The following is a 24,114-nucleotide window of genomic DNA, read 5'->3' as shown; positions in this document are numbered from 1 at the left end:
TATTGGGGAAGATTCCGGACTCGCGTCGGTTGATTATGGGGGTGATTTAAATTGTGGTCATAGATCCGAGCTTGGACCTGTCTAATCCTAAGTCATTGAGGGTGTCGACAGTGGCCAAGGAGCTGAGGGGGTTTATGGGAGGGGGGGGGGGGGGGGGGGGGGGAAAAAAAAATCGCTGGAGGTTTTGGAGGCCGAGGGCGAAGGAGTTTTCATACTTCTCCCATGTGCACTGGGTATACTCCGGATTGACTGGGGTGAGGGCTGCTATTTGGGGCTACGTGGAGCTGAAAGAGACGGGGAAGGTCACAGCCACCATGCTGTGGGGGGCACTTAAGGCCGTAGTCAGGAGGAAGTTTATATCAATTCAGGCGCACATGGAGAACATGGAGCGGGAGGAGAGGGCAAGGCTGGTGGATGAGATTTTGCGGGTGGACAGGAGATATTCGGAGGTGCCGGAGGCAGGTCTGTTGAAGGAGAGGCAGAGGCTGCAGATGGAGTTTGGGCTAGTTTCCACGGGGAAGGCAGTGGGACCATTGCAGAGAGCCAGAGGGGCAGTGTATGAGTACAGGGAAAAGGAGAGCAGGATGTTGGCCCATTAGCTGAGAAAGCGGTAGGCGGCGAGGGAGATTGGTAGAGTGAGGGATGATAAGGATCAGGTGGTGATGGACCCGGGAGAGGGTGAATGGGATGTTTGAGAGTAGGCTTTATGAGTCGGAGCCCCCGACCGGAGAGGATGGGATGCAGCGGTTCCTGGATGGGTTCGAGTTTCCCAAAGTTTAGGAGGGGCTGGTTCAGGGATGGGGGCCGCAATTGGGCTGAGGGAGGTGATGGATAGTATGGGGGTGATGCAGGCAGGGCTGAGGGAGGTGATGGATGGTACGGGGGCGATGCAGGCAGGGCTGAGGGAGGTGATGGATGGTATGGGGGTGATGCAGGCAGGGCTGAGGGAGGTGATGGATGGTACGGGGGCGATGCAGGCAGGGCTGAGGGTGGTGATGGATGGTATGGGGGCGATGCAGGCAGGGCTGAAGGAGGTGATGGATGGTATGGGGGCGATGCAGGCAGGGCTGAAGGAGATGATGGATGGTATGGGGGTGATGCAGGCAGGGCTGAGGGAGGTGATGGATGGAATGGGGGTGATGCAGGCAGGGCTGAGGGAGGTGATGGATGGAATGGGGGTGATGCAGGCAGGGCTGAGGGAGGTGATGGATGGTGTGGGGGCGATGCAGGCAGGGCTGAGGGAGGTGATGGATGGTATGGGGGCGATGCAGGCAGGGCTGAGGGAGGTGATGGATGGTGTGGGGGTGATGCAGGCAGGGCTCAGGGAGGTGATGGATGGTGTGGGGGCGATGCAGGCAGGACTGAGGGAGGTGATGGATGGTATGGGGGTGATGCAGGCAGGGCTGAGGGAGGTGATGGATGGTATGGGGGTGGTGCAGGCAGGGCTGAGGGAGGCGATGGATGGTATGGGGGTGATGCAGGCAAGGCTGAAGGAGATATTGGATCGTATGGGGGCGATGCAGGCAGGGAAGTCCCCGGGGCTGGATGGGTTCCTGGTGATGGTGTATAATGAAGCGTGGGGGAATTCCCCTGACATTGTCGCAGGCTTCCAGCTCTCTGATTTTAAAGAGGGACAAGGAGCCGGAGTAGTGTGGGTCATACCGCCCGATATCATTTTTGAATGTAGATGCCAAGGTAGTGACGAAGATGTTGGCCTCACAAATTGAGGACTGTGTACCGGGGGTGATGGGACGAGGCAGGGGTGTCCCCGCTCTCCATTGCCATTCCCCTTCGACCCGTTATATATTTCAGACTCGGTGGGCAGCATCGGAGGCATCATGGAAAATGTGGGAGAGAGAGACCACAGCTTCAAATTCCTAGGTGTGCTCGTCACCAACAATCTGTCCTGGTCCACCAACGTCGACGCTACGACCAAGAAAGCACAACAGTGCCTATACTTTCTCAGGAAACTAAGGAAATTCAGCATGTCCACATTAACTCTTACCAACTTTTACAGATGCACCATAGAAAGCATCCTATCTGGCTGCATCACAGCCTGGCCTGGCAACTGCTCGGTCCAAGACCGTAAGAAACTACAGAGTATTGTGAACACTGCCCAGTCCATCACACGAACCCACCTCCCATCCATTGACTCTGTCTACACCTCCCGCTGCTTTGGGATAGCGACAGCATAATCAAAGATCCCTCCCACCCAGCTTATTTACACTTCCAACTTCTTCCATCGGGCAGGAGATACAAAAGTCTGAGAACACGCACTAACATGTCCAAAGACGTGCAGGTTAGGTGGATTGGCCATGGCAAATTGCTCTTAAGTGACCAAAATGGTTAGGAGGAGTTATTGGTTACGGGGATGGTGTGGAAGTGAGGGCTCAAGTGGTTTGGTGCAGACTCGATGGGCCGAATGGCCTCATTCTGCACTGTATGTTCTATGTTCTAACAGATTCAAAAACATCTTCTTCTTCGCTGTTACCAGACTCCTAATCGATCCTCTTATGGACTGACCTGATCTCTTCACACATCTCCTCCACTGAATAGTGCTACACTCCTGTATGCTTCACCGGATGCCTGTGTCTATGTATTTTCATTGTGTATTGATGTTTGCCCTGTGTATTCTCATGTATGGAATGATCTGTCTGAACTGTACGCAGATCAATACTTTTCACTGTATCTCGGTACACGTGACAATAAACAAATCCAATCCTCACCATTGAAGTGATAGTATTTCTAATCAGTAAGGCTACTCCACCCCCTCTGCCATATTCTCTGTCCCTCCTGTAAACTTGATAACCAGTACATTTGGTACCCAGTCCAGACCATCCTGCTACTTGTTTTTGAAACTGTGTTGAGCACTGTCCCAGGTTCGATTCCCTGTTGGGTCGCTGAATGTGCGTCGTCTGCACAATCTCCCCATGCGCGTGGTGTTCCTCCGGGTGTTCTGGTTTCCTCCCACAGTCCAAAGACGTACAGGTTGGATGGATTGGCCATGATAAACTGCCCTTAGTGACCAAAAAGTTTAGGAGGGGTTACTGGGTTACGGGGATAGGGTGGAAGTGAGGGCTTAAGTGGGTCGGTGCAGACTCGATGGGCTGAATGGCCACCTTCTGCACTGTATGTTCTATATACAGGTAAAATGATAATGAAATGACATACAAAACAAGTTATAGAAACATGAAAAATGCCCGTACAAAATACAAACAGAGGGAAAACGAAAAAACAAATACACCAATACACATTCTAGTAAATACAGTAATTCCAGTTACTGGTGCTAACAAGTAGGAGTACCAGAGGGTCCTCTAATTTGGTGCTATTGGGGGGGCCCCGTGTCACAAACATGGGTCCCAAGTCCCGATGTGTGGTTATTTTGGCTTCCCACCTACGGAATTGGACTGAGGATGATGAGGTACATTAGTGTGAACAGGATCAGGATTGCAGCCAGGGGTAAAATGAGGTGAATGGTCGAGTGTAACTGTACATCTGAGTCCAAAACCTCATCCCACCACATGGTGGCTCCACTTGTCTTAATCTGCCTTGTTACCTCCTGGGTTAGTGACGTTTTTGTGCGTAAAAGCCAATTTTAACCGAATCTAGTGCACTTCCTCAGGTCGGGGGTTTAATTTATTGTCTCGTGCTGACTTTAGTCCTGTCCTGATCTCACCTAGGGCGAAATGACCCTCGAGGAGTGTCCGGGGGCACTTTTGTCCAAGTTCTAATCCTTTTTCGAGGCTATAAGCAAGACATCCAATTTCAGGACACCCATTATTTGAAAATCCCCACCAATCCCCTTTTGTGGTGACACTCGGACAGCATTCATCCGAGGTCCTCTTTGGCTTTTGGGAAATAAGCCTCTGATTATTGAAATGAAAATGAAATGAAAATCGCTTATTGTCACAAGTAAGCTTCATTGAAGTTACTGTGAAAAGCCCCTAGTTGCCACATTCCGGCGCCTGTTCGGGGAGGCTGGTACGGGAATTGAACCGTGCAGCTGGCCTGCTTTAAAAGCCAGTGATTTAGCCCAGTGTGCTAAACACTCGAACATAATACTCTTATTCGGGTGTACCATTGCCCACCGTCCTCACATTCCCCTGCGTCAGGTGGAGAAAACCACAAATAGCCGGGGTATAAAAGGTTCACAATGTCCTGCGTTTTGAGTCTGGTGATGAGAATGATGAGAATACCAGGTTTCATCCTGTGTTGTCGTCCGTTGGTGCCCTGGGGAGATCAAGCATCATTTTTGTTATTATCTGATGCTGAATCTCTGCATTTTATAGTGTCACTATGTGTAAACCCCCCTTTCTTTTTGTTCTTATTTCAAAGAACACAAACAGCCTTATAATGGCTGAGGCTTGGAGTGGTCGGAAACTGTCTTTGAACACTGCCATTTTTAACACAACCATACAGTGATTGAGGCTTTCTTAACCGGCCGAATTTTAGGGGGGTCAGTTCTATTCAGTTTTGTCCCGGATGCTCAGACGTTCACTGAAGGGGCTGAATTTTAGGGCAGCCCGATTTCGTGTAGCAGCAAACACCAAAAGGTTCATAAGTGTAAATAGCATGTGGGATCAGCCAAACATGACCTCCAAAAAGAGGAAGGAGAAAGGGAAGTGGAATGAGTCGGGTTCTGGGATAAATACATTCTGCATCCCACAACCAAACTGTGGAGCAGGCTCCCCTCAATAAGTTCACAGCTGATCTGATTGTAACCTCAACTCCACATTCCCACCGACCCCCTGATAACCTTTCACTCCCTTGCTTATCAAGAATCTATCCAGCACTGCCTTCAAAATAGTCAAATCTAGGATTTGGATTCTCACCAGCTGATTATGGGAGGAGGTGGTCCGGATTTCAATTGTGTAAGGGAGCCAAGGTTGGATAGGTTCAGCCTTAATTGTCACAGTAACTTCATTGCAGCGTTAATGTCTGCCTACTTGTGACACTAATGTGGTGTTGGGTGCTCTGGTGCACAGATGAGCCAACACAGTTGTATGTGGTACAACTCTATTTTATTTTAACTCTTATAATACAGTTCGTTCTGGATACTCTGCACGTGCTGTCTCCCTGAGTGTGTCGTGTAGTAGATCTGTCCTGGTCCTCCTCTGCAGCTAATACTGACCACCGGGGGTCGTGTCTGTGCTTTTATATCTTTCTGTCATTGGTTGTGGTGTTGTGTGTTCTGATTTGTCTGTTGGTGTGTCTATCATGATGTGTGTGTTTGAATATCATGACATCCCCCCTTTTTACAAAGATATGTGCCTACGTGGTTATAAATATAATTGTGTCGTGAGTGCATCTAAGAGTGTGTGTGCGCGTTGTGTACAGCGTGTGTATATGACGTAACTATTTACATGGGGCGATGTCGGGTGCGTCACACTAACAAGGTTGTACCATAACAAAACATGGATGCGAGAGAAAAAAAACTTGAACAGTGGTCCGGTCAGACGATATCTGGAACAATAAACAACAACAGGTTATAATACAGAAGTGTTTGACTTTTTGAACGTATGAACAGCATTATAAGTCCAGTCTAATGGGTGACCGCCTCAAGAATGGGCTGGTCCTCAAGCCGGTTCAGCTGTGGAGATTTGTGGTCACACTGGTTCACCTTGGACTGTTGGAGGTGATGCTGTTGCCAAAGTCTCTACTTTACCATTTGTTGTACTTCGTGCAGTGCTTGGTTTTTCATTCGTGCAAATATAACATTCAACATCTTTGTTATTGTTGCCTTGGCTGTGGTTTGGTTCTGGTGGCGATGGAAGGGGCATGATCCGTGGCATCTCCACGAAGTCATCCTTGGGAACCAGTGGAGGATCCGGCGTGTGCGTACGGTTCAGTTGCGAGCGTGGAAGGTGGCGCAAAGCTCGCTGATTGCGCCTACGCACCAATCCATCCGCCCTGCATGCCAGGAACAAGGTGGAGTCTGTTTTCTTTTTATGTTTGTGGTGGACGGCATCTTGTAGCCGATGGGTCGTTGCCATCGAAGTAGCACCATCACTAATATCATGCAAGGCGATGACGGTGCCAGATGTGGAAGTTGGCCGAGACCGTGCACGCTGGTTCCGGCCACCTGCTGTGCCGGAAGGGCGACTCCGCAGAGAAACGTCGAAGCATGTCGCCTTGGAGAGAGAATTGTTGCTCGCATCAATGTCTGGCGATGGCGCGAATTGGTGTGTCCATCTTGGACCGCCTGTGCTGGTTGCCACTGCCGACCCAGTGGGACTGCCACGCGATCCATTCCCTGTCGCCGTGGCATCCGCCGTCACCCTGAGCGTGCCATCACCGAGGCCGCGACACCGCCCGTCCGGAGCAAGGTCTGGCGTGCGCGAATCAGAGTCGGCGCTTGGCTGCTCCCCATCTGGAGTCCGGTCTGCCTTCCGTCGATGCCCCCCGTCCGGAGTCCCAACAGGTTCACTGGAGGCAGCCGAGATTCCCTGAAGCTGCACTTCTGGAGTCGGAACATGCAGGAATGCACCAACCAGTGGAGAGGCTCGAGCCATCGAGGGTGGAAGCGGTGCGCCACCACCGCAGTCGTCAGTGGTCCCACCGTGATCGTCGAGTGCCTCGGTACGCACTAGGCGAGGTCTGTCACCTTGCACCTTTTGCATGGGAAGTGGGATGCTGTCGTCACTCGTCTCACATCCCGTGGATAGATCCTCATTAGCAGCTTGCTGTTCACTAGGGTTGGGTAAATTGTCAGAGTTTTCATCTGGTGGTGCACACCATGTTGGTGGACTGTCATTGTCTTGCCGTTGTCCTTCATTTGGGCTTTTCTTCTTTGGAATTTTAAATCTTCCCCCAGACATTGCAGAACCTTGTTTCTTACCCCCAAATTCTCCCATATGTATGGTCTCTAATATAGGATCCAATGTTTCTATCGACATTGTACTATTTTCCAAAGAACATTCCGTTTCACTTTTCTTCTCAGGTACCTCATATGTATCTTTGTCTAATGTACATGCCTTCATGGTCTCTGGGTCTGATTTTGCTGGGACTGGCATGGTCACAGTCTCTCTTTTACTGTTCTCAATTGCCCACATTATACTCCCCATACATAACTGCTTAATCACTGGGGTTAGTGTGGTACAATGGATAATCGGGTCGACCTTATCTGCATCTTCACCATTAGTGGAAAGCACACATGGTTCACGTGAAACTGCTGTGGGTTTTAAATTCGTTATCTGGCTACTCGATGTCGGTGTCCTCAGGATTCTTGCTCCAATGTTCTGCTCATTTATCAGTGGAGTGTGTATAGGTTCAATGCAATTAATGTTCCCCTCAAGGTTTGAAGAGTCATTACTGACTAACTGCTGGTCTCCGAAGTTGGGAATATGCGGCGTTGTGTTGAAGGGAGACATTTGTCCCTGCTGTAGATATGATTCAGGTTGTGTTATTTCCATTACCTGAGGATCAATGTCTTGTCCATTTTCTCGATCCATACTAAAACACTGGCAATTCTCAGTCTGCTCCTTGCAAGTTAAACATTCAATTAATTTCTTTAGCAAATCCTCAGCATCCTTCTGTGGCCGTGCAGCATTATTAATCTCTGTTCGGCTATAATGATCCTGAAGGTCAGCGCATAAACCTTTTTTCTTCGGGCTTGGACGAGGCGATTCCTTTGGCTTGTCTTCAGTTGGGCTTGAACAGTCTTCAGCGCTGTGCCCTTCATTGTAGCATGAGAGACCGTCATGGTCATGCTGCTGTGTAGTGGAGCATGGTAGGCTGTTATAGCCTTCTTGCTGTTCACGTGAGCATGGCAGACTTGCATCATCTGCCGCTGGTTGGTCAGGAGAGGTTGCTAGACCCTCATGGTCTTGTTCCTGCAAGGACTGCACATTGGAGTCTTGCGTTGCTTCTATCGTGGAGGCTGTCCACGAGCTCCCTGTGGAGGCTTGTGACTCTGGAGTCACTTCTTGTTCATGCAAGGACTGCGCTCTGGAGTCTTGCGTTGCTTCTATTGTGGAGGCTGTCCACGAGCTCTCTGTGGAGGCTTGTGACACTGGAGTCACTTCTTGTTCGTGCAAGGACTGCGCTCTGGAGTCTTGCGTTTCTGCAATTGTGGAGTCTGTCCACGAGCTTGCTGTGGAGGCTTGTGACACTGGAGTCACTTCTGGTTCATGCGAGGACTGCGCTCTGGAGTCTTGCATGTCTTCTTTCATAGAGTCGGGAACGTTGAGCGGGACGTGGACCACGCTCTGTGTGGCAGCAGGGCGCTCTCCGTGTGCTTGCAGCGCTCCCTGTCTGTTAATGTCAGGCTGCAGCATCATCCGGTACTGATAAGTTGGAACGTCATATCTGCTGGATTGAAGATCCTCAAATCCGAAAAATGAATCCGCATCTGCGTCGGATTCAATGTGGGGGCCGCCAATGTGCAACAGAAAAGGTTCGTCCGAGTCATAGTCGTATAGGACCACGGAGCTATCATTGGGCTCGCGAGGTCCGGAAACACTGTAAAGATCATCATCGAAGTATTTGAGGTCGGAATCATCGGCTTGTGCGTAGGTAACTGCTTGTCGGAGGGTTCTTCGGAGGTCAAATTGATCTCCTGGGTCAATTTGCGGCAATGTGCTGTCATTCCAGGTGAGGGAAGGTTGTTTTACAGCTTTAACAGATTTTTGTTTTTTTGATTTGGGACGTTTCCCTTTTAAATTGGATTTGGGACGTTTCCCCTTTAAATTGGTGCAGTCTGGGGCCTCTGACATCCTGACGCTCGGTATGTAGCACGTAGGAAGCGACTGCGCATGCTCAGATCGCTGTTCCTTTACCGATGGCGGTTTTCTTGACTGCGCCTGCGCAGCATCTCGCGCATGCGCACACGAAACTTCCGGTTCTGCGCACTGCTCGCGCAACTGTGCTAGCGTGATACCTTTAGCAAGATGGCCACCGACCTCGACCCAGCCCTCTCTCAGGCCCGGGATTTCGGCCTCTGGGAATTCGGGCTCCGGGATCCCAGCCACGAGGTGAGCACTGCAGCTTTTCTTACCTTTACTTGCCGATTGGATTGCGTTTTCTTCACAGTACTTGGAGAATTTGTCCAGGACTGCCTGGTAATCGTACCTTTGCTGCCTCCTGAAGAACCTGAACCTTGAGAATATTTCTCTTGCCCTTGCACCGGCGATGGTGAGGAGAAATTCAATTTTTTCGCTGTCATCCAGGTCTTGGAGTTCAGCTGCCACCAGGAACAATTCAAACACTTGCCGGAATCGCCGCCAGTTTTCGCGGAGGTCGCCGTGGCACTGGAGCGGCTGCGGAACCGGGAGCTCTATCATTTTGCCTGGGCACTGCTGGTTGTCTGTGTACACTGAGGTATGCCGGCAGGTATCGATCCACTCCTGTACCATGTGGTGTTGGGTGCTCTGGTGCACAGATGAGCCAACACAGTTGTATGTGGTACAACTCTATTTTATTTTAACTCTTATAATACAGTTCGTTCTGGATACTCTGCACGTGCTGTCTCCCTGAGTGTGTCGTGTAGTAGATCTGTCCTGGTCCTCCTCTGCAGCTAATACTGACCACCGGGGGTCGTGTCTGTGCTTTTATATCTTTCTGTCATTGGTTGTGGTGTTGTGTGTTCTGATTTGTCTGTTGGTGTGTCTATCATGATGTGTGTGTTTGAATATCATGACAACTAATAAGACATAAGAGCCGAATTAGGCCACTCGGCCCATCGAGTCTGCTCCGCCATTCAATCATGGCTGATATTTTCTCATCCCCATTCTCCTGCCTTCTCCCCATAATCCCTGATCCCCTTAATAATCAACAACCTATCTATCTCTGTCTTAAAGACACTCAGTGATTTGGCCTTGATCGATAATGTCCAACTAAATCCGCTACCTTGATGGCGGGGCTTGTCCCTACCGGCCATGTCGTTGGTGTCCGAGGCACATGGGCCTTCCCAAATGAGGAAAACTCAAATGCGGCAAAGAATTCCACAGATTCACCACCCTCTGGCTGAAGAAATTCCTCCTCACATTTGTTTTAAAGGATCGTCCCTTTAGTCTGAGATTGTCTCCTCTGGTTCTCATTTTTCCTACAAGTGGAAACATCCTCTCCATGTCCACTCTATCCAGGCCTCGCAGTATCCTGTAAGTTTCAATAAGATCCCCCCCCTCATCCTTCTAAACTCCAACGAGTACAGACCCAGAGTCCTCAACCGTTCCTCATACGACAAATAAAGGGTTGAGCAAGTTTAATGGGCCAAATGGCCGACTGCAGCTCCTATTTGTTTTGATCTCTGTGTCCAGGACAGGAAGCAGTGAGCAGGGACCTGTCAATCAGCCTGAATCAGCACCTTCAGGAGAATTGGGAGGGTGAATATTAGATAGAGTGAATGGAGGGAGAGTGTGTGGGATGGAGATTTACAGCTTTTGGGGAATGAGAGAGGAAAGAATGTTCCAGAGAAACTAGAACTGTCTGTTCTGAGTTTCTATCCTGTACTGACAAGTGATGTATTTTGTAAATTGTTTTTCCAGGATATTAGAAAAGGAGGAATTACAGACAGAAATCCCAAACATTACATCTTGATCGGACAGAGTCACTTGATTCTTTGGGTCACACACACCCGAGTGAGAGTGTTCCAGAGCACTGACTGTGAAAAGAGCTTCAACCAGTTAGAGCTTCACAGCGGGGAGGGACTGTACACGTGTTCTCTGTATGAGTAAGGCTTCAATTGTCTAACCTGGAGAGACACAAGGAGACCCAAAACATGGAGAAACAGTGGAAATGCCGGGACTGTGGGAAGGATTCAAAGCTCCACCTGCACTGGAAGCTCATCGGCACATTCACACTGGGAGAGGCCATTCAGCTGCTCTCAGTGTGGGAAAGGATTCAGTCAGTCATTCACCCTGCAAACACACCAGAGGGTTCACACTGGGGAGAGGCCATTGAACTGCTCTCAGTGTGGGAAGAGATTCAATCAGCCAGCCTGACGTCCCACCGGCGAGTTCGCACGGAGGAGAAGCCGTTCACCTGCTCTCGGTGTGGGAAGGGATTCAGACATTTATCCACCCTGCGGAGACATCAGCCAGTTCACCCCGGGGAGTGAACATTCACCTGCACTCAATGTGGGAAGGGATTCTGTGTTTCCTTGTACCTGCTGAGACACCAACAAGGTCACAAGTGATTACAGGGGTTGGATTCTGCTGTTATTGTTGCTACTCTCAATTACACCCAGAACAGCATTGTGTTCATTCTGTCAGTTGGTCAATGGGGAGGGTCGGAGGGTTTCGTTCTGCTGGACTGGCCGGTCTCACGACTTTGCCTCCAGTGGGCTGATGCTCTTGAGCCTTGTGGCAAATACTTGGCTTCAAATTTCACCAGGATCACAGAGTGAAAGGGTGTTTGGAAGGTAGATGACAGATAGTTCCTGTTTCTGTTTGGAACCCCAAAGCATGCAGTTCAGATGAAGATAGGCTATGGTGGTTACATGGTTCTGTCTCAGAAGGAAACTGTCAAGCTAGGAGGGCCAAGTTGATTGGGAACTTACAATAAAATGTGTAATGAGACACAGGCAGTCGCATTTAAGGAATTATCACATATTTACATAAAATATAGATTCCTTTAAGAAACAAAATCCAACAGGAAAAGTGACGCAACCGTGACTAACAAGAAAAATTAAAGATTCCATCAGGTCAAAGGAAGAGGCTCATTAATCGATTACAGATTTATTGCTTCACTGATTTATTGGTACCTTGAAGAATCAATGCAGTATAATTCTTAAATTCAGTATACATACAGACAGAAAAAGGAATATCCACAAGGCAAAGTCATTGTTTCAGATAAAAATATGAGAATTGCTGTACAGCAACTTAATGTGTGTCAGAATCTAACACGGTTTCTAGAAAAGTTGCATAAAAGCTCTCGAAATGAATAAACCATTGTTCTACAAATACATGTGGTAATGAAAAAGTATTGCAGCCTTAGCAACAGAAACATTTACAAAATGTAGCAAAACCTCAGCAACAAGCAAGGTTAATGCAGAACACCTTATCTTCAGAGGATTGGTACACGTGGCGGGAGCATGTAGACATTTAATTAATTTGATAGACATTAATGAATTTTAAGTAATGACCAATGCCTGGATAACAAATCATGCTCCAAGTGACAAGAGTTTTTTGAATAAATCAGGAAGCCTCAGCTGAGAATTTGAAACCAATAAGGGGTTAGACCATTGATAAGAATTTATTTAAGACTAAAGTTTCATGACTAAAGTTTATTCTGTATTCATGCTTTAAGAAATTCTGAACCATCTATTCATTTCCTAATATTTTCTTATGTTTTTGTTTAACGCTCTTTATTATGTTTTGATGGATTATTTGATCTGAATTTTGATTTATTTCTATGCAAGAGAATCAAGGTGGATAATTAGCAATAAAGTTGCATTTTTGGACACCTCCAATCAACCAGATCTTGGGCTCATTTTTGAAGATAAAATAAAAGATCTTATCACTCATATAGCTGCCAAAATAAGTGTAAGCCCGAGGATTGGAAACTTGTTCTAGAATTCAGCAAAGGAGGATCAAGAAACTCATAAAGAGAAAATAGAATATGAGAGCAAACTGGCGAGAAACATAAAAAAACGACTGGAAAAGTTCCTGCAAAATGTGAAAAGGAAAAGATTCGCAAAGACCAATGTGGGTTCATTGCAGGCAGAGACAGGAGAGTTTATAATGGAGAATAAGGAAATGACAAAGAAACTAAACAATGAGTGTCTGTCTTCATGGAAGAGGATCCAGAAATCGTCCCAAAAACAGAGAACCAAGGGACCAGTGAGCACGAGGAACTGAAAGAGATTAGTATTCGTGAAAAAGTAGTATTGGAGAAATTAATGTGGTTGAAAGTTAATAAATCCCCAAAACCGCTGCTCGCCATCCCAGAGTGTTGAAAGAGGTGGCTGTAGAGATAGTGGATACATTGGTGATCATCTTTCACAATTCTATAGATTCTGGAATGGTTCCTGCAGATTGGAAGGTGGTAAATGTAACCCCAATATTTAAGGAGGGAGAGAGAAAACGGGGAACCACAGACCCATTAGCCTGACATCAGTAGGAGGGAAAATGCTACAATCTATTATAAAGGATGTGATAACATACGATTTAGGAGGAGTAGGCCACTCGGCCCCTCGAGCCTGCTCCACAATTCAATAAGTTCCCGGCTGATCTGATTGCAACCGCAACTCCCACCACCCCCCGATAAGTTTGCTTATAAAGAATCTATTCAACTCCATCTTCAAAATATTCAAAGACTCTGCTTCCACTGCCCTTTGAGGAAGAGAGTTCCAAAGACTCCCAACTCTGACAGAAAAAAGTTCCCCTCTGCCATAAATGGGCAAGTATTACTTTTAATGTGACTCCAATTTCTAGATTCTCCCACAAGAGGAAACATCCTTGCCACATCCACCCTGTCAAGGCCCCTCAGGATCTGATACGGTTCAATCATGTCACCTAAACTCCATCGGACACAAGCCCAGCCTGTCCAATCATTCCTCACAAGACCAGCCTCCAATTCCAGGTAGGAGTCCAGTAAACATTCTCTGAACTGCTTCCAACACATTTACATCATTCCTTAAATGAGAGCAATACTGTACACAGTGCTCCAGATGTGGACTCGTCAATGTCTTGTATAACTGAAGCCTAACATCCCTACTTTTGTATTCAATTCCCTTTTTGTGAGTCATGCTCTTGGACACCCAGATCCCTCGGAGTCTCAGAGCTCTACAATCTCTCACTATTCAGATCAGAAACTTTTTTATTCTTCTGGCAACATGGACAATTTCACATTTTCTCACATTATTCTCCATTTGGCAGATCTTTTCCCACTCCCGTAACCTGTCTCTATCCATTGTTGTCTCCTTATGTCCTCTTCAGTTTACTTTCCTACCTATCTTTATACCATCGGAGCAGCAGTTGGCCATTCAGCCCATCGAGCCTGCACCACCATTCAATACGATCATGGCTGATCATCCACTTCACCGTAGCACAGTTGCTTCACAGCTCCAGGGTCCCAGGTTCGATTCCCGGCTTGGGTCACTGTCTGTGCGGAGTTTGCACTTTCTCCGTGTCTGCGTGGGGTTTCCTCCGGGTGCTCCGGTTTCCTCCCACAGTCCAAAGATGTGCAGGTTAGGTGAATTGGCCATGCTAAAATGCCCTCAGTGTCCAAAAAGGTTGGGTGGGGTTACTGGGATAGGGTGGGGTTGTGGACTTAGGTTGGGTGCTGTTTCCAAGGGCCGGTGCAGACTCAATGGGCCGAATGGCCTCCTTCTGCACTGTAAATTCTATGATTCTATGATTCAATGTCTTTTTCCCCACACTATCTCCATATCCATTTGTGTTATTGATATTTAGAAATCTGTCAGTTGGGTGGCACGGTTGCCCAGTGGTTAGCACTGTTGCCTCACGGCACCAAGAACCTGAGTTCGATCCTGGCCCCGGGTCACTGTCTATGTGGAGTTTGCACATTCTCCTAGTGCCTTGTGGGTCTCAGATCCGAACTTGTTGTGCAGCATTGGTGAATTGACCTCGCCACACTGCCCCTTAATAAGAATAAACTAATTTATTAAACAAAGAAACAGAAATCTGTCAGTTTCTGCTTTAAACACACTCCGTGACTGAGCTTCCACAGCCCTCTGGGGTAGAGAATTCCAAAGATTCACAACCCCCTGAGTAAAGAAATGTCTCCTCTGAGACCCGTCCTAAGTGACTTCCCCCTTAGTTTGAAATTGTGTCCCCTGGTTCCAGACTCTCCAATCAGGGGAAACCTCTCACTTGCACCCACCCTGTCTATTCCTTTATGGATTTTGTAAGTTGCAATGAAATCCCCTCTCATTCCTTGAAACTCTAGAGAAAAGAGGCCTAGTTTCCCCAATCTCTCTTCCTGGGACAGTCCTGCCAAATCCAGAACAAGTCTGGTGAAACTTTGTTGCTGTTCCTCTGTGGCAATACATTTCCTAAGGTAAGGGGAGTAAAACTGCACACATTACTCCAGCTGTGGTCTAAGCATTTCATAATGATCAATGTCAAGGCCACTGGATGGTATTCACTGAGGCACATTGCCTGGTTCTTCTTTGGCACCGGTATGATGGTGGTCTTCTTGAAGCAGGTGGGAATCTCAGAACAGAGTAGGAAGAGGTTGAGGATGTCCGCGAACACACCCGCCAGTTGGTCCGCGCAGGATCTGAGTGCATGGCAGGGACTCCCGTCAGGACCTGTCGCTTTCCAAGGGTTCACTTTCAAGAAGGCCAATCTGACTTTGGACGCTGTGACGGTGGGCATGGGTGTGCCCAAGGCTGCTGGGGCAGATGACAAAGGTTTGTTGGTTTCCTGCTCGAAATAAGCATAGAATGCATTGAGTATGTCAGGAAGGGGTGCGCTGTTGCTAAAGATTCTACTCAGCTTTGCTTTTTAGCGCATTATGTAGTTTAAGCCTTGCCACAATCGATGAGAGTCCATGATTCTCGCTTAGTCTGGACAACTCTTCTGTTGTCTCTTGGCATCCCTGTTGGCTTTGATGAGGCCGTACCTAGATTTTTTTGTATAGGTCAGGGTTGCCTGACTTGAACGCCTCAGACGTGGCCTTCAGTCAGGAGTGAATCTCCCGATTAAACCATGGTTTCTGGCTGGGTAACGTACGTACTACCTTCTTTGACACACAATCTTCTACACACTTGCTGATGAAGTCTGTGACGGTGCTGGCATACTCATTTAGGTTGGCTGCTGAGTTCTTAAATATGGACCAGTCACGTGGGAGCTCTTCAGTTGCCTCGGACCAGCATTTGCACAACCTTCTTAACCGGATTCTCCCGCTTAAGTTTCTGCTTGTATGCCGGGAGAAGGAGCGCCGTCTTGTGGTCCGATTTTCCGAAGTGCAGGCGGGATAGATCATCAGGCGCCCTTGATGTTTGTGTAGCAGTGGTCAAGGATGTTGGCGTCCCTGTCGGGACAGGACATGTGTTGGTGGAATTTTGGCAGTACACTCGAGGTTGGCCTGGTTAAAGTCCCCAGCCACGATGAACAAGGCCTCCGGGTATTCTGCTTCATTGTTATTTATAGCGGTTACAATTCATCAAGCGCCTTCTTCACTTCCACCTGGGGTGGGATGTAGACCGCCGTGTTGATGGCAGAGGTGAACTCCGTGGAAGGTAGTATCGGCGGCACTTCACAGTCAGGTATCCCAGATCCGGGGAGCAGTAGTTCGCCAGGGTCGCCACATCCGAGCACCAGGAGTTGACGAGGAGACAAACCCCTCCACCCACTCCAGGTTCAGTCCTGGATGTAATTAACAGCAGAATCTAACCCATCATCACTTGTGAACCCTTTGGTGTCTCAGCATGCTGGACGACTGAGTGAATCCCTCCCCACAGTGAGTGTAGGGGATTGGCTTCCTTTCAGTGTGAACTCGCTGGTGTCTCCGCAATGTGGATAATGTTTGAAATCTCTTTGTGCAGTGAGAGCAGTTGAACGGTCTCTCCTCAGTGTGAATGCGCTGGTGGGACATCAGTCGCTGTGAGCTTTTAAACCCACTCCCACAGTCGGAGCATTTAAAGGGTCTCTCATTGCTGTGAGTGACATTGTGGCTCAGCAAGTGATGACCGAGTGAATCTTTTCCCAGTTGGAGAGGTGAACGGGCTCTCCCCGGTGTGACCTCGCTCGTGTTTCATCAGGTTGGATGAGGTTCTAAAACACTTTGTGCAGTGAGAGCAGCTGAACGATCTCTCCTCAGTGTGGATGCGCTGGTGGGACATCAGTAGCTGAGAGCTTTTGAAACCCCTCCTGCAGTCAGAGCATTTAAAGGGCCTGCTCTTGGTGTGAGTGACATTGTGGTTCAGCAGGGTGGATAATCGAGCAAATCCCTTATCACACACAGTGCAGATGAATGGCCTCTCCCCGGTGTGAACTCGCTGGTGTTTCCTCAGGTCACCAATGTTAGTGAATCCCTTATCACACACAGCGCAGTTGAATGGATAATCCCCAGTGTGAACTCGTTCGTGTTTCCGCAGGCTGCCATTGTCAGCGAATCCCTTTTCACACTGAATGCAGGTGAAAGGCCTCTCTCCAGTGTGAACTCGCTGGTGTCTCTGCAGGTGGGATAACCGAGTGTATCCCTTCCCACAGTCAGAGCAGGTGAACGGCCTCTCCCCGGTGTGAACGCGTTCGTGTCTCCGCAGGTTGCTAATGTCAGTGAATCCCTTTTCACACTGAGAGCAAGTGAACGGTCTCTCGCCAGTGTGAATTCGTTCGTGTTTCCGCAGGCTGCCGATTTCAGTGAATCCCCTTTCACACTGAGAGCAGGTGAAAGGCCTCTCTCCAGTGTGAACTCGCTGGTGGTTCTGCAGGTGGTGTGGCTGAGTGAATCCCTTATCACACACAGTGCAGATGAATGGCCTCTCCCCAGTGTGAACTCGTTCGTGTGTCCGCAGGTTGCCAATGTCAGTGAATCCCTTTTCACACTGAGAGCAGGTGAAAGGTCTCTCTCCAGTGTGAACTCGTTCGTGTCTCTGCAGATTGCCAATTTGAGTGAATCCCTTTTCACACTGAGAGCAGGTGAAAGGCCTCTCTCCAGTGTGAACTCGTTCGTGTCTCTGCAGCTTGCCAATCTGAGCGAATCCCTTTTCACACTTAGAGCAGGTGAAAGGACTCTTTCCAGTGTGAACTCGCTGGTGTGTCTGCAGCTGGGATAACCGAGGGAATCCCTTCCCACAGTCAGAGCAGGTGAACGGTCTCTCCGCAGTGTGAATTAGTTTGTGTCTCTGCAGGTTGTCAATGCGAGCGAATCCCTTTTCACGCTGAAAGCAGGTGAAAGGCCTCTCGCCAGTGTGACTGCGTTGATGCGTTGCCAGCTCGTGTGGGGCTCTAAATCCCTTCCCACAATCCTCACATTTCCATGGTTTCTCCATGATCCGGGTGATCTTACGTCTCACCACGCTTGACGATCAGTTGAAACCTTGTCCACACAGAACACCTGCACAGTCTCTCCCTGCTGTGAATGGTGTAGTATGTTTTCAGGCTGTGTCACTGGTTAAAGCTCTTTCCACACTCAGTGCTCTGTAACAGTCTCACACGGGTGTGTGTGTGTGTCTCAGTGCTTTTCCAGACACACTGTTGTTTAAAATCTCGTGAAGCAGACAGAATAGACAAACATTTCTCCTTCTAGATTCTAAGGCCGATGATCCCAAGAATTGAGTGACTCAGTCAGTTCTTGACCTGATATTTAGTTTGAGATATCGGCCTCAAACTCCTCTCGTTCGAACTTCCTGCAAACAGATTTTACAATAGTAATCATTGGCAGTACAGGATAGAAATTGAGAACAGACAATTCTAGTTTCTATCGAACATTCTTTCCTCTCTCTTTCCCTGGAATGCTTTAAATCTCAATCCCACACACTCTCCCTCCATTCTCACTCTGCTGTATCTAATATTCACCCTCCCAATTCTCCTGAAGGTGCTGATTCAGGCTGATTGACAGATCCAAGCTCACTGTTTCCTGTCCTGGACACAGAGACCTGAAAATCTTCATGCAGGCTGCCAGACAGATATATATCTATATTACTGGATGAAAAATGTGTGTAATAAACAGACTGTATTCACTTACTTTCCCTCCCAATTTTCCTGAAGGTGCTGATCAACAAATCTAAACTCACTAAAACCTGCACAAGAGTAGAGAATCTCCATATAAGTACTGATTAGAGATAGGGAAATTCTGAGGAAGAATTTTATTTAGTCATGGAGTGGTCATGACAGGGAACTCACTGCACACAAGGGTTGTGGAAGTCCAGATGATCAATCATTTAAAATAAAATAGGATGGTCACTTGAAGAAAATAAACTTGCAGGGGAACAGGGATATCGAGGGGGAATGGGACTGACTGGATTGCTGTACAGAGAGTCAGCATTGACTTGAGTTCCCAAATGGATTCTGTCAGTGCTGCAATGACTGTATGACTGGAAATATATAATGTAGGTACAGTACTATATTACAAAACTAGAAATAATAATACATGTATTTTATTACAGAACCATCAATAATATATATAATACATACCATATAACACAAGACATAATTCTGTCCGATATTAAATTTTTAAAAATTAATTTACGGGATGTGGACAATGCTGGTCAGGCCAGCATTTATTGCCCATCCCCAGTTGCCCTTCCGAAGTAGTGGTGAGCTGCCTTCTTGAACTGCTGCAGTCCTTGAGGTGTTGGTACATCCCCTGTGCTGTTTTTTTTTCCATTTGTTTTTTATAAATTTAGAGTTCCTAATTCATTTTTTACAATTAAGGGGCAATTTAGCGTGGCCAATCCAGCTACCCTGCACATCTCTGGTTTGTGGGGGTGAAACCCACGCAAACACGGGGAGAATGTGCAAACTCCACACGGACAGTGACCCAGAGCCGGGATGGAGCCTCAGACCTCGGAGCCGTGAGGCAGCAGCGCTAACCACTGCTGCACCATGCTGCCCTACATCCCCTGTGCTGTTAGGGAGGGAATTCCAGGAAGTTGCCCCAGGGACAGTGAAGGAATGGCAATATATTTCCAAGTCAAGGTGGTGAGTAACTTGGAGGAGAACCTCCAGGTGGTGGGCTTCCCAGGTTTCTGCTGCTCTTGTCCTTCTAGATGGTAGTGGTTGTGGGTTTGGAAGGTGCGGTCTGAGGAACCTTTATGAGTTACTGCAGTGTATCTTGTAAATGGTATACACGGCTGCTACTGTTTGTCGGTGGTGGAAGGTTTGAATGTTTGTGGAAGGCGATGCAATCAATCAGGTTGCTTTGTCTGGATAGAGTCGAGCTTCTTGTGTGTTGTTGGAGCTGCACTCATCCAGCAAAGTGGAGTGTTTTCCATTACACTCCTGACTTGTGCTTGTAGATGTCTGGTGGACAGGCTTTGAGGCATCAGGAAGCGTGTTACTCATCGTAGGATTCCCAGCCCTTGATCTGCCCTGGTAGCTACAGTATTAATATGGCTAGTCCAGTTCAGTTTCTGATCAATGGTAACCCCCAGGATGTTGGTTGTGGGGGATTCACCGATGGGAATGTCACTGAATGTCAAGGGGTGGTGGTTAGATCCTCTCGTCAGAGATGATCATTGCCTGGCACATGTGTAGCGCAAATGTAACTTGCCATTTATCAGCCCGAGTCTGGATATTGTCCAGGTCTTACTGAATTTGGACATGGACTGCTTCATTATCTGAGGAGTTGAGAATGGAGCTGAATATGTTTGCGGATCTGCAAACATCACCATTTCTCACCTTATGATGGAAGGGAGATCATTGATGAAGCAGCTGAAGATGGTTGGGCTTAGGATACTGCCCTGAGGAACTCCTGCAGTGATGTCCTGGAGCTGAGATGACTGACCTCCAATCACCACAACCATCTTCCTTTGTGCCAGATATAAATCCAACCAGTGAAGAATTATCCCCCGATTCCCATTGACTCCAGTTTAGCTGGGGCTCCTTGATGCCATACTCAGTCAAATGCTGCCTTGATGTCAAAAGGAGTCACTCTCACCTCATTTCTGGCATTCAGCTCTTTCGTCCAAGTTTGAACCAAGGCTGTAATGAGGTCAGGAGCTGAGTGACCCTGGCGGAACCCAAACTGGCCTTCCTGGAGCAGGTTATTGCACAGTAAGAAGTTTTACAACACCAGGTTAAAGTCCAACAGGTTTGTTTTGATGTCACTAGCTTTCGGAGCGCTGCTCCTTCCTCAGGTGAATGAAGAGGTATGTTCCAGAAACACATATATAGACAAATTCAAAGATGCCAGACAATGCTTGGAATGCGAGCATTTGCAGGTGATTAAATCTTTACAGATCCAGAGATGGGGAAACCTCAGGTTAAAGAGGTGTGAATTGTATCAAGCCAGGACAGTTGGTAGGATGTCGCAGGCCAGATGGTGGGGGAGGAACGTAATGCGACATGAATCCCAGGTCCCGGTTGAGGCCGCACTCATGTGCGCGGAATATGGCTATACGTTTCTGCTCGGCGATTCTGCGTTGTCGCGCGTCCTGAAGGCCGCCTTGGAGAACGCTTACCCGGAGATCAGAGGCTGAATGCCCTTGATTGCTGAAGTGTTCCCCGACTGGAAGGGAACATTCCTGCCTGGTGATTGACGCGCGATGTCCGTTCATTCGTTGTCGCAGCGTCTGCATGGTCTCGCCAATGTACCACGCTTCGGGACATCCTTTCCTGCAGCGTATGAGGTAGACAACGTTGGTCGAGTCGCACGAGTATGTACCGCATACCTGGTGGGTGGTGTTCTCACGTGTAATGGTGGTATCCATGTCGATGATCTGGCACGTCTTGCAGAGATTGCCATGGCAGGGTTGTGTGGTGTCGTGGTCACTGTTCTGAAGGCTGGGTAGTTTGCTGCAAACAATGGTTTGTTTGAGGTTGCGCGGTTGTTTGAAGGCAAGTAGTGGGGGTGTCCCGGGACCTGGGATTCATGTCGCATTACATTCATCCCCCACCATCTGGCCTGCAAAATCCTACCAACTGTCCTGGCTTGATACAATTCACACCTCTTTAACCTGAGGTTATCCCATCTCTGGATCTGTAAAGATTTAATCACCTGCTAATGCTCGCATTCCAAGCATTGTCTGGCATCTTTGAATTTGTCTATATATATGTGTTTCTGGAACATACCTCTTCATTCACCTGAGGAAGGAGCAGCGCTCCGAAAGCTAGTGACATCGAAACAAACCTGTTGGACTTTAACCTGGTGTTGTAACACTTCTTACTGTGCTCACCCCAGACCAAAGCCGGCATCTCCATATCAGGTTATTGCAGAATAAGTGCCACTTAATAGGACCTTTGATGACTCCTTCCATTACTTTGCTGATGATGGAGAGTGTTCCGACAGGGAAGTAATTGGCTGAGTTGGATTTAGCCTGTTTACTGACCCCTTAAATGTCAGCCATTTCCTGGGGAAACTAGCCCTTTAATTGTGAACATTGGGAAAGAGACCATCCTTTTAGCCAGACAAATAAATGTGTCAAGCTGAGGAAGCAAAGGATGTCAATGTCTTTGAGAGAGAGAGAGACCTGGGCCAAGCTTTCCAGAGTCTGCACCCTCCCTGGATTCACCTCCTTTCACTTCAGTTGCTGCAAGTGACCAATTGAAGGTGAGAATGAGAAAAGAAATGGAAAGGGGGAGGAAATAAAGTGTTTTACTCACAGATGTTGGAGACAGGAGTCTGTGTGCAGCTCAAACTTATTCAGGGTTGGGGGAACAGCTTTGCTCGGCAGAAACCTCCATGTGCAGCTTTCGCATCGAGACAATGGGGGAGCTTTGATTGGCGGAGGGGCAGAGTCTTTCCGGTCCTCCAACTCTTCCCATTGGTCAACACCTGAGAGGTAAGGTCAGCGGAAGTGAGCTCCCCTACGCATGCGCAGCAGTCCCTCTCCCTGAGACATGCGCAGTCCCGGATCAGGGAAGGGGGAGAACACCGACGGCCGGAACTGTCAGCCGGTTGCTGGAAACGGTCTCTAGGATGTGTTGGGGGAGACGGAGCTGAGGGTGGGGGCGGCGCTCGCGTGTCCCGCGCCGGCGTGTTTGCACTAATGCAGTGACGTCACCACGGAGCGAGTGGATTCCTATTGGCTGATTTAGACGATGAGCTCCTTTGTGATGTCACAATGTGGAGGTTGAACAATGGGTTTCAGACTAAAACTTCCTCCTCTGGGCAACATCTGGGAGCAAATCAATGTCTGCCCCTTTCAGAAGTTCATACGATATAAGAACTAAAATTAGGCCATTTGGCCCATCGAGTCTGCTCCGCCATTCGATCATCGCTGATCTCATCCTGGCCTTATCTCCACCGTCCTGAGAGTTCTTCAGAACCCTTCAACCCAATTAAAAATCTGTCTACTTCTCCCTAAATTTACTCATTGTCTCAGCTCCTCCGCACTCTGGGGTAGTGAATTCCACAGATTCACAATCCTTGGGAGAAGCAGCTTCTCCTCAACTCTTTTGAATAGGGCAGCACTGTGGCCCAATGGTTAGCACTGCTGCCTACGGCGCTGAGGATCTGGGTTCGATCCAGGCCCCGGGTAACTGTCTGTGTGGAATTTGCACTTTCTCCCCGTGTCTGCGTAGGTTTCACCCCCACAACCCAAAGATGTGCAGAGTAGGTGGATTGGTCACACTAAATTGCCCCTTAATTGGAAAAAAAAATAATTGGGTACTCTAAATTTTATTTTTTTTAAATTAAAACTGTTTTGAATTTGCTACCGCTTTTCGTAAGACTATTACCTCTCGTTCTGGAATGCCCCACAAGAGGCAGCAGCCGCTCCAAGTCTACTTTATCTTTCCATTTCTTTTCTCATTCTGAGGGGACATTGGTGACTTGCAGCAGCTGAAGAGAAAGGAAGTGAATCCAGTCTGTATGTTCCACACATTTTGAGTTCAGTAACATAGACATATTTCTGTCTGGCAGTCTGCATGGAGATTTACAGGCCTCTCCAAGACGGGGAGCAGGGATCTGTCAGTCAGCCTGAATCAGCACCTTTCGAGAATTAGGAGGATGAATATTACAGCAGAGTGAAAATGGAGGGAGAGTGTTGGATGGAAACTAGAATTGCCTGTTCTCAATTTCCATTTGTAAATTCCTTTTACAGGATATTAGATGAAGATTTGCAGAAAAAAACCTAACGCCACTTCAGGATTTGGAAGTCACTTGGTTTATCAGGACCTGAATATCATCAGGAGAACCATCACTGCAAAAGACACTTCTGGGGTTAAGGATTGTCAGTCAGGCAAAGGAACAGAATGGAAGTAAACACAGGAACGAAGAATCACATTGGGCTGGTTCCAGGAGAATTGAGTGACAACTTCTGCGACGTAACCATGGAGTGTGATTTTTGATTGTCTTAAAAGTAAAAGGGCTACATTCTATTTGTAGTTTAAGGGATACGTTCCCTATAAAAATAGTGTTTAGGCATTGTTGCTTCTAGTTTGTTGCAATAAAGTCATAAAACCTGAAGTTTTTGTCTTATGACTCAGTAATTTGTTCACTGGGTTTAGAATTTATCTTTTAAAATTCCTGATCTTTTCAGAGATCTTACACAGTTGGTTTTGAGTCACAAGTTTCAACTTCCCATTTAAGCCTCAGGCA

The 24,114-nt window shown here is 47.9% G+C and overlaps 1 protein-coding gene and 1 long non-coding RNA gene across 3 annotated transcripts; one reads left to right on the top strand and one right to left on the bottom strand.

Annotated features, from left to right (window-relative positions):
* Window positions 1-4,158: 4,158 nt before the first annotated feature.
* On the bottom strand, window positions 4,159-22,408 carry LOC140420260 (uncharacterized). 2 transcript variants are annotated; one of them, XR_011946250.1, is made up of 2 exons: window positions 22,176-22,408; window positions 4,159-4,230 (listed from the first exon to the last, which is right to left on the bottom strand). XR_011946250.1 is itself a non-coding variant. In XM_072504290.1 (2 exons), exon 2 carries the CDS (start codon window positions 17,900-17,902, stop codon window positions 16,559-16,561), a length of 1,344 nt encoding a protein of 447 aa, XP_072360391.1. In that variant the 5' UTR covers window positions 17,903-18,259; window positions 22,176-22,408; the 3' UTR covers window positions 11,660-16,558. The 2 variants fall into 2 exon arrangements, 1 of the variants encoding a protein (XP_072360391.1); XM_072504290.1 differs by lacking the exon at window positions 4,159-4,230 and adding an exon at window positions 11,660-18,259.
* LOC140420264 (uncharacterized) lies at window positions 22,376-23,982 on the top strand. The gene is made up of 2 exons (XR_011946254.1): window positions 22,376-22,517; window positions 23,618-23,982. It is a non-coding gene; the product is annotated as an uncharacterized lncRNA (long non-coding RNA).
* The last annotated feature ends 132 nt before the right edge of the window (window positions 23,983-24,114 follow it).

The sequence above is a fragment of the Scyliorhinus torazame genome, chromosome 5 (assembly GCF_047496885.1).
Source record: "Scyliorhinus torazame isolate Kashiwa2021f chromosome 5, sScyTor2.1, whole genome shotgun sequence".
NCBI classification, from domain to species: domain Eukaryota; kingdom Metazoa; phylum Chordata; class Chondrichthyes; order Carcharhiniformes; family Scyliorhinidae; genus Scyliorhinus; species Scyliorhinus torazame.
The sequence above is the reverse complement of the archived record's forward strand: the minus strand, read 5'-3'. Positions and strand labels throughout refer to the sequence as shown.